At 37.1% G+C, this 15926-nt stretch overlaps 2 protein-coding genes across 2 annotated transcripts in view; both read right to left on the bottom strand.

Annotated features, from left to right (window-relative positions):
* The window catches only part of LOC132552716 (neprilysin-like), a 67256-nt gene extending 58570 nt beyond the window's left edge, over positions 1 to 8686 (bottom strand). The window contains exon 1 of the mRNA XM_060216908.1: positions 8406 to 8686. Within this exon, the coding sequence (XP_060072891.1) occupies positions 8406 to 8476 (71 nt within the window). The 5' untranslated portion in view covers positions 8477 to 8686. The remainder of the gene's footprint in view (positions 1 to 8405) is intronic.
* Positions 8687 to 12132: 3446 nt separating this feature from the next.
* LOC132552714 (sodium-dependent glucose transporter 1B-like) lies at positions 12133 to 14671 on the bottom strand. The gene is made up of 3 exons (XM_060216906.1): positions 14507 to 14671; positions 13440 to 13731; positions 12133 to 13145 (listed from the first exon to the last, which is right to left on the bottom strand). The coding sequence occupies exons 1-3, from the start codon at positions 14669 to 14671 to the stop codon at positions 12133 to 12135; spliced, it is 1470 nt and encodes a 489-aa protein (XP_060072889.1).
* Positions 14672 to 15926: the final 1255 nt, after the last annotated feature.

The raw sequence follows: 15926 nt of genomic DNA, 5'->3' as shown, positions 1-15926 counted from the left end.
CAGGATCATACAGTATAAGTCACACATGTATGACTAACACAGGATCATACAGTATGAGTCACACATGTATGACTAACACAGGATCATACAGTTTGAGACACACATGTTTGACTAACACATCATACAGTATGAGTCACACATGTATGGCTAACACAGGATCATACAGTATGAGTCACACATGTATGACTAACTCGGGATCATACAGTTTGAGTCACACATGTATGGCTAACACAGGATCATACAGTATGAGTCACACATGTATGACTAACTCGGGACCATACAGTATGAGTCACACATGTATGACTAACTCGGGACCATACAGTTTGAGTCACACATGTATGACTAACACAGGATCATACAGTTTGAGTCACACATGTTTGACTAACACAACATCATACAGTATGAGTCACACATGTATGACTAACACATGATCATACAGTATGAGTCACACATGTATGACTAACACAGGATCATACAGTTTGAGTCACACATGTATGGCTAACACAGGATCATACAGTATAAGTCACACATGTATGACTAACTCGGGATCATCACACATGTATGACTAACACAGGATCATACAGTATGAGTCACACATGTATGACTAACACATGATCATGCAGTATGAGTCACACATGTATGACTAACACAGGATCATACAGTTTGAGTCACACATGTATGACTAACTCGGGATCATACAGTATGAGTCACACATGTATGACTAACACAGGATCATACAGTTTGAGTCACACATGTATGGCTAACACAGGATCATACAGTTTGAGTCACACATGTATGGCTAACACAGGATCATACAGTTTGAGTCACACATGTATGACTAACACAGGATCATACAGTATAAGTCACACATGTTTGACTAACACAACATCATACAGTATGAGTCACACATGTATGGCTAACACAGGATCATACAGTATGAGTCACACATGTATGGCTAACACAGGATCATACAGTATAAGTCACACATGTTTGACTAACACAGGATCATACAGTATGAGTCACACATGTATGGCAGTATAAGTCACACATGTATGACTAACTCGGGATCATCACACATGTTTGACTAACACAACATCATACAGTATGAGTCACACATGTATGACTAACACAGGATCATACAGTATGAGTCACACATGTATGACTAACACAGGATCATACAGTTTGAGTCACACATGTATGGCTAACACAGGATCATACAGTATAAGTCACACATGTAACACAACATGACACACATAACACACATGATCATGCAGTATGAGTCACACATGTATGACTAACTCGGGATCATACAGTATGAGTCACACATGTATGACTAACACAGGATCATACAGTATGAGTCACATAGTATCTTTCATGTATAGCTCACATGGGATCAGCCATGATGGTCACTGAGGGTCACACGTGTATTGCCCATACGGGATCTTACAGGTCAACAACATACGGACAACACGTTACCTACTCAGGTATGGACAACACAAGTTCGGTTCACGTATGTCAAACAAGTACAGGTAACACATATATTTGTCACATGTATCGGTCACACTGGTGAGGGTCTTACATGTATCGGTCACACTACTGGTGTAGGTCACACTGGTGTGGGTCCTACATGTATCGGTCACACCACTGGTGTGGGTCACACTGGTGTGGGTCTTACATGTATCGGTCACACTAATGGTGTGGGTCACACTGGTGTGGGTCACACTGGTGTGGGTCTTACATGTATCGGTCACACTAATGGTGTGGGTCACACTGGTGTGGGTCTTACATGTATCGGTCACACTGGTGTGGGTCTAACATGTATCCGTCACACTGGTGTGGGTCTTACATGTATCGGTCACACCACTGGTGTGGGTCACACTGGTGTGGGTCTTACATGTATCGGTCACACCACTGGTGTGGGTCACACTGGTGTGGGTCCTACATGTATCGGTCACACTACTGGTGTGGGTCTTACATGTATCAGTCACACTACTGGTGTGGGTCATACTGGTGTGGGTCACACTTATACGGGTCACATACGCATAAGTCACAAAGGAACTAGTTACAATTGAATTTCTGATATGCTAACTTCTAGTTAGATATGATCTACAAGTAATGCAGTGACATTGTCAAAATAAATCCAGTTGAAAATTATAGGCTTACTGAAGAATGGCGAAGTGAGGGTGTTGACGGGGGAGGGACGTACAAACCCCATAGTTCGCTGATATATCTAGGTATGACTTCTGAAGAATGTCCAAGTTTTGTATAATAGCATACATACGGATAATAAGCACATGTACATGGGGTGGACCTAAAATTATCAGATCTTTGAAAATGTGTACATCCCCTTATACCTAGGGTTCAATATTTAGATATTTACCATTACTAACGAGTCTAGTAAACACCAAGTAGCTGTAGGATACAATTTAATTCATTGTATTGATCCATTGTGTTCTAAAGTTGTAAATGAAGGTGTTATATACTTGTACGTCTTGTAAACATTCTCATAGATATAAGCAAACTCAGGTAGTTCCCTATATCACCATTAAATTAGTGTTGAATATGATCAATCTGTTGGTGATATTTGTTGATACTTTGTGGGTTGATTATCGTTTCATACTATCATAATGGTATATTCATTTAAAAATATTCACGAGATCGTTTCGGCTCATTTCCATATTTATATGTTACCGTTATACAGATTGTGTGTAACCAAGATTAATTAAACATTAATTATTCTACAATTTTGTCTACGTATGGAAAACCACATCATACTGTTTGATTATTCACCGCGTGACCCAGTTATATATAGATAGTAGTCACCACATGACACAGTAATATCGAGATGTCATTTATCACGTGACACAGTCATATCTAGATATCAGTCATCACGTGACACAGTCATATCGAGATATCAGACATCACATGACACAGTGATATCTAGATATCAGTCATCACGTGACACATCCATAATTAGACATCAGTCATCAAATGACACATCCATATTTAAACATCAGTCATCACATGACACAGTCATATTTAGATATAAGTCACCACATGACAGTGTTATTTCTAAATGTAAGTCACCACAAAATGCAGGCATGTTTAGCATGTGACCATGCAATTTATGCAGAGATATCAGGACAAGACGTATACACATACAACAGATTATAAACACGTTAAGTAAACACGTAATTGGTATTACTCATGTTCATTGAAGAAACGCTCAAGTGAGTGAGAGTGCATATACTTAGGGCGGGTATATTCTGTTTAGTATGGTAATTTATTCAGAACCGGATCAAATAAATTTTCAGGTACTTGGAGGTTCTTCGGTTCTATTATTCTGGTCACGTACTGAGAGCTCTGTTATCTTAGAACAGTACATTAAATACCGTACTTTAAAGTTTGGATCAATAATGATAAATAGAAGACAATACCGGTGTTCACGTTTTATTGTGGTAAACTGAAAACACATAATATTTTCATATCAAATCAAATACTTTACATCTAAGATAGACTTGACGATGCAAATATGTATCATTTTGTTTCATTTAATCAGTAAAGATTTTTTATTATCTATTTTAAAATGTCACAAATAGGAAATACTTTGCTTTCTCGTATTAAATACTTTAAAAAGGTCACAAGTGAAACACAACTATTCCGTCTGTTTGTGTTTTATAACCCGGCGTGGAGTAGGTTAAATAAACACACCAATAGTAGTATGTACATTATGTACATGGACATGGAGATCACATTCGGCACAGGAAGAAATTATCGTCTTACAATGATAAAAAAAACCCAACTTTTGTAGAAGAGTATATGTTATGTTCCTTTAAATACTGAAAGTTGGAATTTGTTAAAATTTACATTTATATTAAGGATCAGTGTTAAGGATACGTAGACCGGTATTTTGAATTGATTAATTCAAGATTGACAAAATTAAATGAAGATATGCGTCCGTCTGTCCTGTATAGGCTTACATTACTTGTCAATTATATGTTATTTTTGGGTGTCCGTCTTTGTCCGACATCCGTAATTTCTGATGTGATATCTCCGCTGTGAAATATCACAGCATTAAAATTGTCATTAAAAAGGGTGAATTGGACAAATACTGTTTACATAATTCACTAAAAAGAGCGAGCCCAACACAGCAATTTCTTCTTTTTATCAAAATACACGGCACTGATTTTACATAATGTACTTCTTTGTGCATTAAGAGAAGATTAGATATAAAGGTTTTCCTGCAGTGAATCACTACCCCGAGATAGAAATATCATCGCCGGTTATGAAAGTTTCAGTAAAAAATCGCGCGCTTTAGAGCGCCCCCCCCCCTATTTTGTTTGATGTGTAAATATCTTTGACACTTAGGTGTGAAAATTGTGACATGTTGTCAATTTTAATTAGCGAGAGTCTCTCTGGTTTAATCGTTTGTTATAATTAAGTACAGTGTCACATTTTGATTTAAGGAAAGATCGTGATTATTCAGGTGGTAGAGCGTTGAACTTTGTAGTCCCAAGTGAAGATCTGGGGCGTGTGAATCGTTCCTATTCTGGAACTGTCCAAGTCCAGGTCGCAAACTGATATCCCCACTACAACATTTTGGATCTTGATATTCAACGATCCTGTCAGCATGGCATTTTCTCTGTCGTGACTAGTTGGTAATTTTGACAAGAGAATCATACAACAGACAAGTGCATTTGGTTGTTTCTGACGATGAACAATCCACTGGGTTACATTTCCTTATAAGAATATGTTACTTTATACAAAGTTTTGAGAATGAATCTAAAGTTTAATTAGATTGAATGGATAAAACACGATTTAGGAGTTGTAATGTGCAAACAAATTAGGAAAATCTCCAACCTTAGGTTTGGGAATTAATACAAAATTTCTGCAATAATTTGACTGGTAGACACCAACACATGGAATCAAAAACCGCATATCGTAGTCCTATGTAAATATGTCTGCCACTGAACGGAAGTAAGACATGAGACATAACTCGATATGGTAAAAACGTTTTATTTCAAATGCTTTTAACATTTAGGACCAAATTCTGTCAGATATCCGATCACACGATAAATAGTATCACATATATTAATTATTGTTTTCATCTTTTTTTATTTTGTTTTATTTACTTATATTTTTTTAGAATTACTTTATTTCTAATATCTTCGGAATTCAGTTCCAACCATATGTACTAATGAGTGTTTCAAGACCTCATTATTTAAAAACCAATGATAGGTGTTTGTGATCAGGTGACACGAATCACGAACCGTCTTCAGAAGACAAATGTCATTAACTTAAAATATTTCAGGAAATATCGCTCCCTCAGACATATATTAAGTAGAGGTCGCACACAGAAGCGTTCGTTATCAGTGTCTCTCTTCCCAGCATTCCAACTCCCACGTCTCTAACATGGTACAACAACTTACTTTTCTAAGTATCCGAAACATTTCGTGCACTATCGTGGTTCGATGTTACAAAAGCATCACTGAAGGTGGCTATCATGAGTATGTGATGATACCACGTGTATTTGTACACTCGTGAGTATGTGACGATATCACGTGTATTGGTACGCTCGTGAGTATGTGATGATAACAAGTGTATTTGTAGGCTCGTGAGTATGTGATGATACCACGTGTATTTGTATGCTCGTGAGTATGTGATGACACCACGTGCTTGTACGCTCGTGAGTGGTATGATAACACCACGTGAATTTGTACGCTCGTGAGTATATGATAACACCGCGTGTATTTGTACGCTCGTGAGTATATGATAACAACACGTGTATTTGTACGCTCGTGAGTATGTGATGACACCAGGTGTATCTGTACGCTTGTGAGTATGTGATGACACCAGGTGTATCTGTACGCTCGTGAGTGTGATGATACCACGTGTATTTGTACGCTCGTGAGTATGTAATAACACCACGTGTATTGGTACGCTCGTGAGTATGTGACGATACAACGTGTATTTGTACGATTGTGAGTATGTGATGATACCACGTGTATTTGTACGCTCGTGAGTATGTGACGTTATCACGTGTATTTGTACGCTCGTGAGTATGTAATAACACCACGTGTATTTGTACGCTCGTGAGTATGTGATAACACCACTTGTATTTGTACGCTCGTAAGTATTTGATAACACCACGTGTATTTGTACGCTCGTGAGTATTTGATGATAACACGTGTATTTGTACGCTCGTGAGTATGTGATGATACCACGTGTATTTGTACGCTCGTGAGTATGTGATGATACCACGTGTATTTGTACGCTCGTGAGTATATGATAACACCAAGTGTATTTGTACGCTCGTGAGTATATGATAACTCCACGTGTATTTGTACGCTCGTGAGTATGTGATGACACCACGTGTATTTGTACGCTCGTGAGTATGTGATGACACCACGTGTATTTGTACACTCGTGATTATTTCGCGATACCACGTGTATTTGTATGCTCGTGAGTATGTGATGATACCACGTGTATTTGTACGCTCGTGAGTATGTGATGATAACACGTGTATTTGTACGCTCGTGAGTATGTGATGACACCACGTGTATTTGTACGCTCGTGAGTATGTGATGACACCACGTGTATTTGTACGCTCGTGATTATGTGATGATACCACGTGTATTGGTGCGCTCGTGATTATGTGATGACACGTGTATTTGTACGCTCGTGAGTATGTGATGATACCACGTGTGTTTGTATGCTCGTGAGTATGCGATGACACCACGTGTATTTGTACGTTCGTGAGTATGTGATGATACCACGTGTATTTGTACGCTCGTGAGTATGTGATGATACCACGTGTATTTGTACGCTCGTGATTATGTGATGATACCACGTGTATTGGTGCGCTCGTGATTGTGTGATGAGCTCGCTATCTTTTTCATCCTGTCCGCTAGAGACAAGCTGAATATTAATTAAGAAAGAAGGAAGCCGTGTGTGCGAGACAACTGTCAGACATATCAAAACCAGGTAACGACAACAAATAGACATAATTATGTATAACGTGGGTCATTGATGCATAACTTTTTAATAACGGATTTCCCTGTGTAGAGATGAAATGTGTCAACTTTCCAGAAATAAATAGTCGCGCATAATTTATTTTTACTATGTCGTATAGTGTATTATGACAATCATACCGCGCGTCTTAGATTATGTGGGTGATGACTTTGTAAGATACAGAAAAAAATATATCAATTTTTTTTTTCTGATATTCTCATGTGAGTCACAAGTATCTCACACATTTTACACCTACATAAATACTGTGTACCACTATCGTTCAGTTGTTGTTTTTAAGACACATGCCACTCGTATAACTATCCGACTATCCTGTACTTGCTGTTTTTACTGATTACAGTAAGACACATTGTACACCTGTTTATTAAGACACATTTAACACCTGTGTATTAAGACACATTGTACACCTGTTTATTAAGGCACATTTTGAACCTGTCTATCTCATTATCGTATCGACTCCTTTTACGCCTGTTTATCAAGATACAGTTTACTCCTGTTTATAAAGACACGTTTTACACCTGTTAATTAAGATACATTTTACACTCGTGTATTAAGACACATTTTATACCTGTGTATTAAGACACAGTTTACACCTGTGTATTAAGATACATTTTACACCCGTGTATTAGACACATTTTACACCTGTGTATTAAGATACATTTTACACCCGTGTTTTAAGACACATTTTACACCTGTGTATTAAGACACATTTTACACCTGTGTATTAAGATACATTTTACACCCGTGTTTTAAGACACATTTTACACCTGTGTATTAAGACACATTTTACACCTGTGTATTAAGACACATTTTACACCTGTTTATTAAGACACATTTAACACCCGTGTATTCAGACATATTTTACACCCCTGTATTAAGATACATTTTACACCTGTCTATTAAGACACATTTCACACCTATTTAATAAGACATATTTTACACCTGCTTATTAAGAAACATTTTACACCTGCTTATTAAGAAACATTTTACACCTGCTTATTAAGAAACATTTTACACCTGCTTATTAAGAAACATTTTACACCTGTTTATTCAGAAACATTTTACACCTGTTTATTAAGAAATATTTTACACCTGTTTATTAAGAAATATTTTACGCCTGTTTATTAAGAAATATTCTACGCCTGTTTATTAAGAAATATTTTACGCCTGTTTATTAAGAAACATTTTACGCCTGTTTATTAAGAAATATTTTACGCCTGTTTATTAAGAAATATTTTACGCCTGTCTATCTATCTCACTATCGTATATTTTCTGGTTTTATTACTTATTTTAATTTTCAATCTGCATAGCTATCTCGTCGTCTTATTGCCACGGTTGTGTTAGAAAGTGTTACCGTCAACTTAAGAAATCCTTACCTTAGTTCTACAGACGTAAGTTCAAGCTTGCTGTCCCTCTGCATACCGTTTTCATTATTCCAATGTGGCATCTTGGTAAATTCACTTCGGACAGAAATGTAAAGTACTCCAAGCGTTCCAAGATAAAAATCTTCAACTTTGAATAAGATAACGCGTTCTTAATACTGATTTATCAGCTAATGTTATGGTCAATCTTTTGAATGAATCACTCACTTTACAACGTTTCACACGAAACAAGTGGTCAATGTTTGACAAAATCATCCGATTTTCTTGCAAACATTGCCCTGCCTAAACCCGGCTTCCCCTCCGTACATAGGGTGCTTTAAAACATTTTAGCCTATATAGACTCTCGCTATAGTCATCGTAACGCTTTGCAGTGACCCCTGACCTTGATAATACACGCCCCTTGCTATTAAATTTGAGGTTATAATAATAAGACTGACGTCACGCTCGCTACATACACGATATATACATAACGACCTGAATAATAAATGCATTGTAGATTACAAGAACCGTGTAGTCTATTAGCTTATCATTTATCTATTAATTACATTACACACGTCGTGAAGTGGAGAAAAATGCCTTAATCTTTAATAATACTTCATTCCTGGAGAATTCATCGAGTAAGATTTTATTTTCATTTGTATGGTTATTTTTATCTTTCGGAATAAAGTTTTATATGTTGCATATTATCCCAGTTCTCTCCCTATAGACACGCCCACTTATCATTTCATCTGACAGGACTGTGTCACGGACATACCGCTTAATATATATAAAAAATCATCTGGTGAATTATGCTGCCATACTTTTACGCTCCATTGAAGCTCCAGTTTGCCAGCTGATTATCAGGTGTCTGCCCTGTTGTTTACCTAGCTCGCTGGTGTATAATTTGCTCCCCTCTTCTCTAGCTTAATTGGTAGACTTGTCCGGCTTTACGCCTGGTCAGACTTTCGATTGTAAAGAGATTGAGTAAATCCTAACACTGAAGCATGGAGGAAAAAGGAAGAGAATATCAAAAGGAAGGAAATCAAGGGAAGTGGGAAGTGTGAGGATGAGTTGGGGGAGTGGGGTAGGGGGGGGGTGGGGGGAGGGGGGGGGGGTAGCGAGATTGGATTTAGAGAGACTGAACCAGGAAGGGGGGAATCGAGTGATGGGAAAAGTGGAGAGTATTAAGCAACTAAAAGAGAGATTTGTACAAAAGCCGGGGATTCTGAAACTGAACTGAGGCCAAAGAATAGAGGAACTGAAACACATTGTTAGGAAAAGGAAATCGAGAGGCTGAACTAAGGCTAGAGAATAGAGAAACTGAACTACATTGTTAGGAAAAGGGAATCGAGAGGCTGAACTAAGGGATAATGGGAGAGGGGGGTCGAGATACTGAATGGAAGAAGGGTAATGGAGAGATTGAACTAGGAGGGGATAGATATTGAACTTGAGGAGGGAAATAGAAGGATTAAATCTGAGTGTAATCGAGAGACTTGGTAATTTACAACGTAGTAAAACGAAATATAATTTTAACGACCTGCTTTAAGTACTTCTACGACAGAAGTGTTGACCACAGAAACCGTTTCTATATGTACATTATATCATTTACATGTTTCTGTTGTAGTTACGCGTATTAACGCCACCATCGCCAAGTACAACAGCACCTTTAGGTAATTTTGAATAAAATTAATTACCGATCGTGACATAAACTTTGTTAAATAATGGGTTAGTATTTAAATCATTAAGCACAGCTAGATGTGCCCCATTCTGTTAATGCTGTCTTATTAATTCAATCTACTTAACTAATTTCCGTGTTTTCCATTTTTAATCGTTAGTTTGATAGGGCAGCAAGAGTTACCCCCCTTTGACATCATGGGTTTACAACAGGAAACTGCTAATGAGATGCATTTTAATCGGTTACTGGTGAATCTGTTGAGGAATGCAAGGCTCTCCTAATACCGGTGTTGTTGTAATCTTGTTTTACTGTAAGGTAATCAACAATATTGACCTTTAGCTGGCATCCGTCTTGGACGGGGAGGTTAAAATAACAAATGGTTCTAACCTTTCTACAATTGTATATACAGTCGCCAACTTCAGACCCAAGCCTTCTATTATTTTCGAATTTTTTTTTCTTAAACACTGCTTTTTTAACATATATCTATTTCTGACAATCTTTCTGACTTGCACAGGAAAACAAGATTATCAGTCATGTTGCTCTTTTTGTTGTAAAATATACAAATGTAATTTATATAGGCTCTAGGGCGAGTTATACATAGCAGAGAGACACAGATAACTCCCTTTTTCTATATACTGAGTTATTTGTCACAGACACCACCCAATGTTCATTTGTTGATATATGAGAAAGTATTTTACATCCGACCGAGGTCGATATTAATCAATTCTCATATTGAATCAATGGTTGTATTACATTTCATTTGATTATTTCACCCCGCAATCTCATATTTAACAAACATTACAGAAACTCGGCGAATCCCATTGAAAACTTGCCAGTCGTCTGCCTCCATGTTTACAATCACAAATGATGGGCGCTGAAGATTTTTTTTTGTTTTTAATTGGTTAAAAAAGATGCGTGACGTGAATAGAAATTCCCTCTTATTAAAAATATTGTTTTATTAAAAAGCGGTGCGATATGATAAATTATCTAGTTTACAGTGCAATATAAATAAAAATCGTAGAACACGTGACCTTGTTCCGACATATGAAAATGCAGAATAAAAACAAAAAATATAATAGATCAGAATTATCAGTGTATCAAATTTGACAGACAAGTTAACATTCAGTATTCCATATATCACTGGTATAGCTGACAGATATTAACATAAACATCATTATTACTCCTACTGGGTAGCACAACATGTCACATGATACACTAATAATATACATTGTATATATTACGTGTATGTCATTTTTATGTCACGTGGTACACTTATAATATACATTGTATATATTACATGCATGTAATTTGATGTCACGTGGTAAACCTATATGTCATTTGATGTCACGTGGTACACCTGTATGTCATTTGATGTCACGTGATACACAATTGTTTGTCATTTGATGTCACGTGGTAAACCTGTAGGTTATTTGATGTCATGCGGTAAACCTGTATGTCATTTGATGTCACGTGGTACACATGTATGTCATTTGATGTCACGTGGTACACCTGTATGTCATTTGATGTCACGTGATACACAATTGTTTGTCATTTGATGTCACGTGGTAAACCTGTATGTTATTTGATGTCATGCGGTAAACCTGTATGTCATTTGATGTCACGTGGTACACATGTATGTCATTTGATGTCACGTGATACACCAATAATATACATTGTATATATTATGTAAGTAATGCGATGTCAGGATCTGTCATCGAGCTGTTGATATAAAAATGAGACATTGTTCATGTTTTCTGTGTAATATGGACCATTACAATTTATTTTGTTGTACGTATAATATACAATATCCAACATGTCAGTTCCTCGTTGTAGCTCAAACGGTTTTGCTCCATATATAAAAACACATTTCCAGTAATTCTGATTTTACTCCATGTGTAAACATTTCACACCGACACTCTACCATTATTTCTTAACTGAATCCTAAGAAAATCTTTGTATCTTAAGGAACGTCGTCGTAACTTCTTATTTTATGTTTTGTATTTTTTTTATTTTGTACATTAGTTGGTTAATCATACGTATAAAACACCAGAAGTTTGTGGATCCGCCCTAACCCTTCCGACCAGTAATACGTTTCTTAGCCAAACTCAGGACAGTTAGCAGAATATCAACGCAGAGAACTGTTATCGTTAATATCATAAACATAAACACAAAAGCTTTGTTGCCAAGATGATCATAGGCATAACCGCCGAATCTTAGAAAAGCCAGCCCCCCAAAGGAACTTCCAAGTAAAACCCATGTGATGGCCAGTCCTGTCAATTCAATGTGGAGGTCACCCCATGCTATTCCTGACGGGAAAATGGGTCCTATAAAGAACCCTGCCATTGCTGTTAACACCCAGAGCGCTGTTTGAGAATAGGTTGCTATTGTATATAGGCCTACACTGACACCTAACAAACAGGCTGATTCAACCATCAGTAGAACCTTAACACTGACCCATCTGGCGGACACGAAGCCTACAAATCTACCGACAGCGTAAAAGATCCAGTACAATGTGTTAAGATAACTGGCATCATCATTATTGAAGTTTAGGTGGTCGATTGAATACGATCTAATGAACGTCGAGAACATTCTGTCACAGGCTGTGTATACGAAATATTTCAAGAACAACGCAACCAGTATAAGAAACCCAAAGCAAAAGTGACCTTCAGCACAGGAGGCCGGGTTTAACATTTCCCGCCATTTTCTAGTCCTGGTGAGGTTCTGGTTGTCACTTTTCATTGTCTCATGCTTGCGGCTTAAAAGAGAGGTTCTGCATTGATATCCGTAAAGAACGCTAGCTACAACAACAGCTATTCCAGCTACAATGGCGTAGGCATATTCTATACGAGAAGGGGAGATAACACTGGTTGTAGTGGTGGTTGGGATAGTGGTAGTCGGTATCATGGATGTGTTTGAAATAGACGAGTTTGTGGTGTTAGGACCCACAGTCTCTGTGACAGCTAGGTAGGGGTTTGCGATGAGAGGAGCGACAAATCCACCCACGCCGTAGCCCAGGTGGACGATGTGCATTGGAGAAGCCGCTTTTTCTTTCCAACTGACCAACACTATTCTCTGTCCAGCTGAAATTGCAACGAAGACCAAAGAATATTAGGTGGTCGAATTCGCTACATCTCTAGTACACTATTAAAACATAATATAAAGCGTCGCTGAGTAATTCATAAAAGAGCATTGGGTATTATTTGACTGATGTCATTTGTATGACGCTATCACTTTTAAACTATGCTGTTTTAAAACAATCAATCTTTAAATGAATAATTTGGAAATAAGTCACAAAATGATACGTAATATTGGCATGAAAATTGTGTTACACTGTAACAAGTAGGACGTGTCTTAGAGCTAAGTGTTTGTCTCACCAATGTCGATGGTTCCAATTGTAATGCCAAGAAGGAGGTAGAACGCCCAGAGAACATCAGTGTGGTTGATCCACGGAACAATGGCCACAGTTATTGCCGCTACAGTCAGTGACAGAGCAATGAAGAGATCAGAGTAACGGCCAAATCTGTCTGTTATCAACCCACCAATCACCACACCAACAAATTTCCCAACGCTACGACCGGAAACAGCACTTGTGACATCCTCGTAACTACTTCTTGTTCTCAAAATCAAGTCTTTTAACGTTGGTCCATTTATTTCCATATATGTTCCCTGTACAAAAATGGTTATGACTGTCGGTTCATGAAGATTCATTTGGTTTTTATTCATTTATTTTTCGAAAGATATTTCTTAAACCCTAACCGTTGCTTATGACCATGGAAAATGATGTCACGTACAATGTCATTTTCTGCTTTGATGAGACTTAAAAAAAAAAGAGAAAAACAAAAACAAAAACAAAAAAACACCCCTCTCCCCCCCCCCTCCCAAAAAAAAAATAAATAAAAATAATAAAAAAAAAACAACGGTGGCTGGGAAAGGACATCGAAGTTGAAGAAACTGTTGACACCATATTAATACAAGATTCAATTTTGATGTACATCTAGGTCATATAACAAAAGAATCCATTTTATTATGTGTGAACGGTATTGCTAGTTAACCGTTTGAAATAGGATTGAAACAAAGGTGTTTTTCCTCCAGAGTATGTTTTGTTTAGAACAAATTAGGGGAAGAAACAAAAACATTCTACCTTCAATAAACAATTATCTGACAGGAACTTATATCCGCTCAGTGACTGTTCTCGACAGAAGTTAGGTAGCCTGTCTAGACCTAACTGTATAATTTGGTGTTTCTACAGCTTGTTCTCATCTCCTGTGGTGTAGTCGCATGAATTCGCAAGGAATGAAACTACTAGATAACGTACAATGTGGTGGCATCTTATTGGGTTTAAACTAAATACTACAAAGTCACGGAAATAATACGATGTGTTCCCTTATCCTTCTCAGCCACAGTAGAAATTAGATATTATAGATAAAGAAATCATATTCACCATTGATATCCACACACAGACAAGTACAACTGTCCTTAAAGCCTTGCTGCACGTCGACTCCAAGTTTTTCATTTCCTGCTCAGTATCTTTGACGTCACTAGACGGCATGACGTCATTTTGGACATCTGAGTTTATAGTTCCAGTAATGTTCTTCAGTTCGGCCATGATTTGTTATAAAAACCTGTCAAATGAAACGAACGCCGACATGTACACAGATGTCACTTGTTCTGGAGAGGCAGGCATCTTTGTCGGCGACGTCACCTATCTTACGTTTTTCCCCAAATCAAGTAATGTCTCTTTGAAAAGGTGAGAAATGGAGTCATGACAAAGTGTAACATCACGTTACACAAAGTCAGTGAAGGAGGAATGTTACTACAAAGACTGGGCAATCTGAAAACAACCTGATGCCAATACACTTCGATACATGGATATGAATTGTGTAATTTGCATTATCTGGTAAATTAAAAAAAAAAACAGTAAATATATATATTCTGAACCATGCCACTATCGAAAAAAATAAATAATGAATTTTATATTTTTGCTAGCAAACAATCGAACTTCGATACAAGATTCAAAAGAAATCTTATTAGAAACAAATTTAAGATATATTTTATCACATAACTCAGAAAAGTTACATTTTGCTGGTTTAAAGCAAAATTGTGAAGGACAAAGCCGTTTTGTTCATTTCAGTTCGTGACGTAATGTCATTGTGCACATTGTGACATCATAATTGATTTCGGACTGACGCAACAAATGCAAAACATATCAGGATATACCAGTTCCATATACAAAGTATGTATTGGGTGAATTTACTAGATAACAGGCGGATTACGTGATAAAAATGAATGTTATACAATAGATGTTTATACACTCCATTGTTTAATATTGACGGAAATGAACAAAATCTAAATTGTCATTACCGGTGACCAATTCCTTTCCATTTTTTCAAGCAACAGATTTTATTCTAAAACCAGAATATCTGTATAGTCCTGGTATAAAGCAATGTGATATGTACTTACCAGTTATTTTTCAGTGTAAGTTGTTACACGGAGAGTGGCGTCATTCTATCGCAGCATCTACGAAATCTTGGTAGCATATACAGGTACACTTAATTATATAGCTGCATTGATATCCCAAGTGGGTAAGGTTCAAATGACAATCTGACATTCCATACGGGAAGAGATATTGACCTACTTGTGCCAAGTACCGGTCTTTATTCATGACCTAGCATACATGTATGAAACTTGCGTTAAAAATCATCCTGTTCATTTTTAACCTAAACATGTCTTGAACTGTGTTTTGATGGTGATTTTCTTCGGTAACAATAATTGTATTGAATTAAAATATGGAAAACATAATGATACAGTGTTACAAATGTATTGAAGAGATATAGCACGCGCTGCTGAGAGGGTCCATGTTG

The sequence above is a fragment of the Ylistrum balloti genome, unplaced genomic scaffold (genome assembly GCF_031769215.1).
Source record: "Ylistrum balloti isolate Yb309-2 unplaced genomic scaffold, AGI_CSIRO_Ybal_v1 Utg370272, whole genome shotgun sequence".
Lineage (NCBI taxonomy): Eukaryota > Metazoa > Mollusca > Bivalvia > Pectinida > Pectinidae > Ylistrum > Ylistrum balloti.
The sequence above is the reverse complement of the archived record's forward strand: the minus strand, read 5'-3'. Positions and strand labels throughout refer to the sequence as shown.

Excerpts from the sequence above, each read along its gene's own strand:
- LOC132552714 (XM_060216906.1), bottom strand. The coding sequence starts at position 14,671 with ATGGCCGAACTGAAGAACATTACTGGAACTATAAACTCAGATGTCCAA. Across the intron at positions 13,732-14,506 it reads TCTGTGTGTGGATATCAATG|GGAACATATATGGAAATAAA; the intron begins GTGAATATGATT and ends ATTTTTGTACAG. Across the intron at positions 13,146-13,439 it reads AATTGGAACCATCGACATTG|CTGGACAGAGAATAGTGTTG; the intron begins GTGAGACAAACA and ends TTGCAATTTCAG.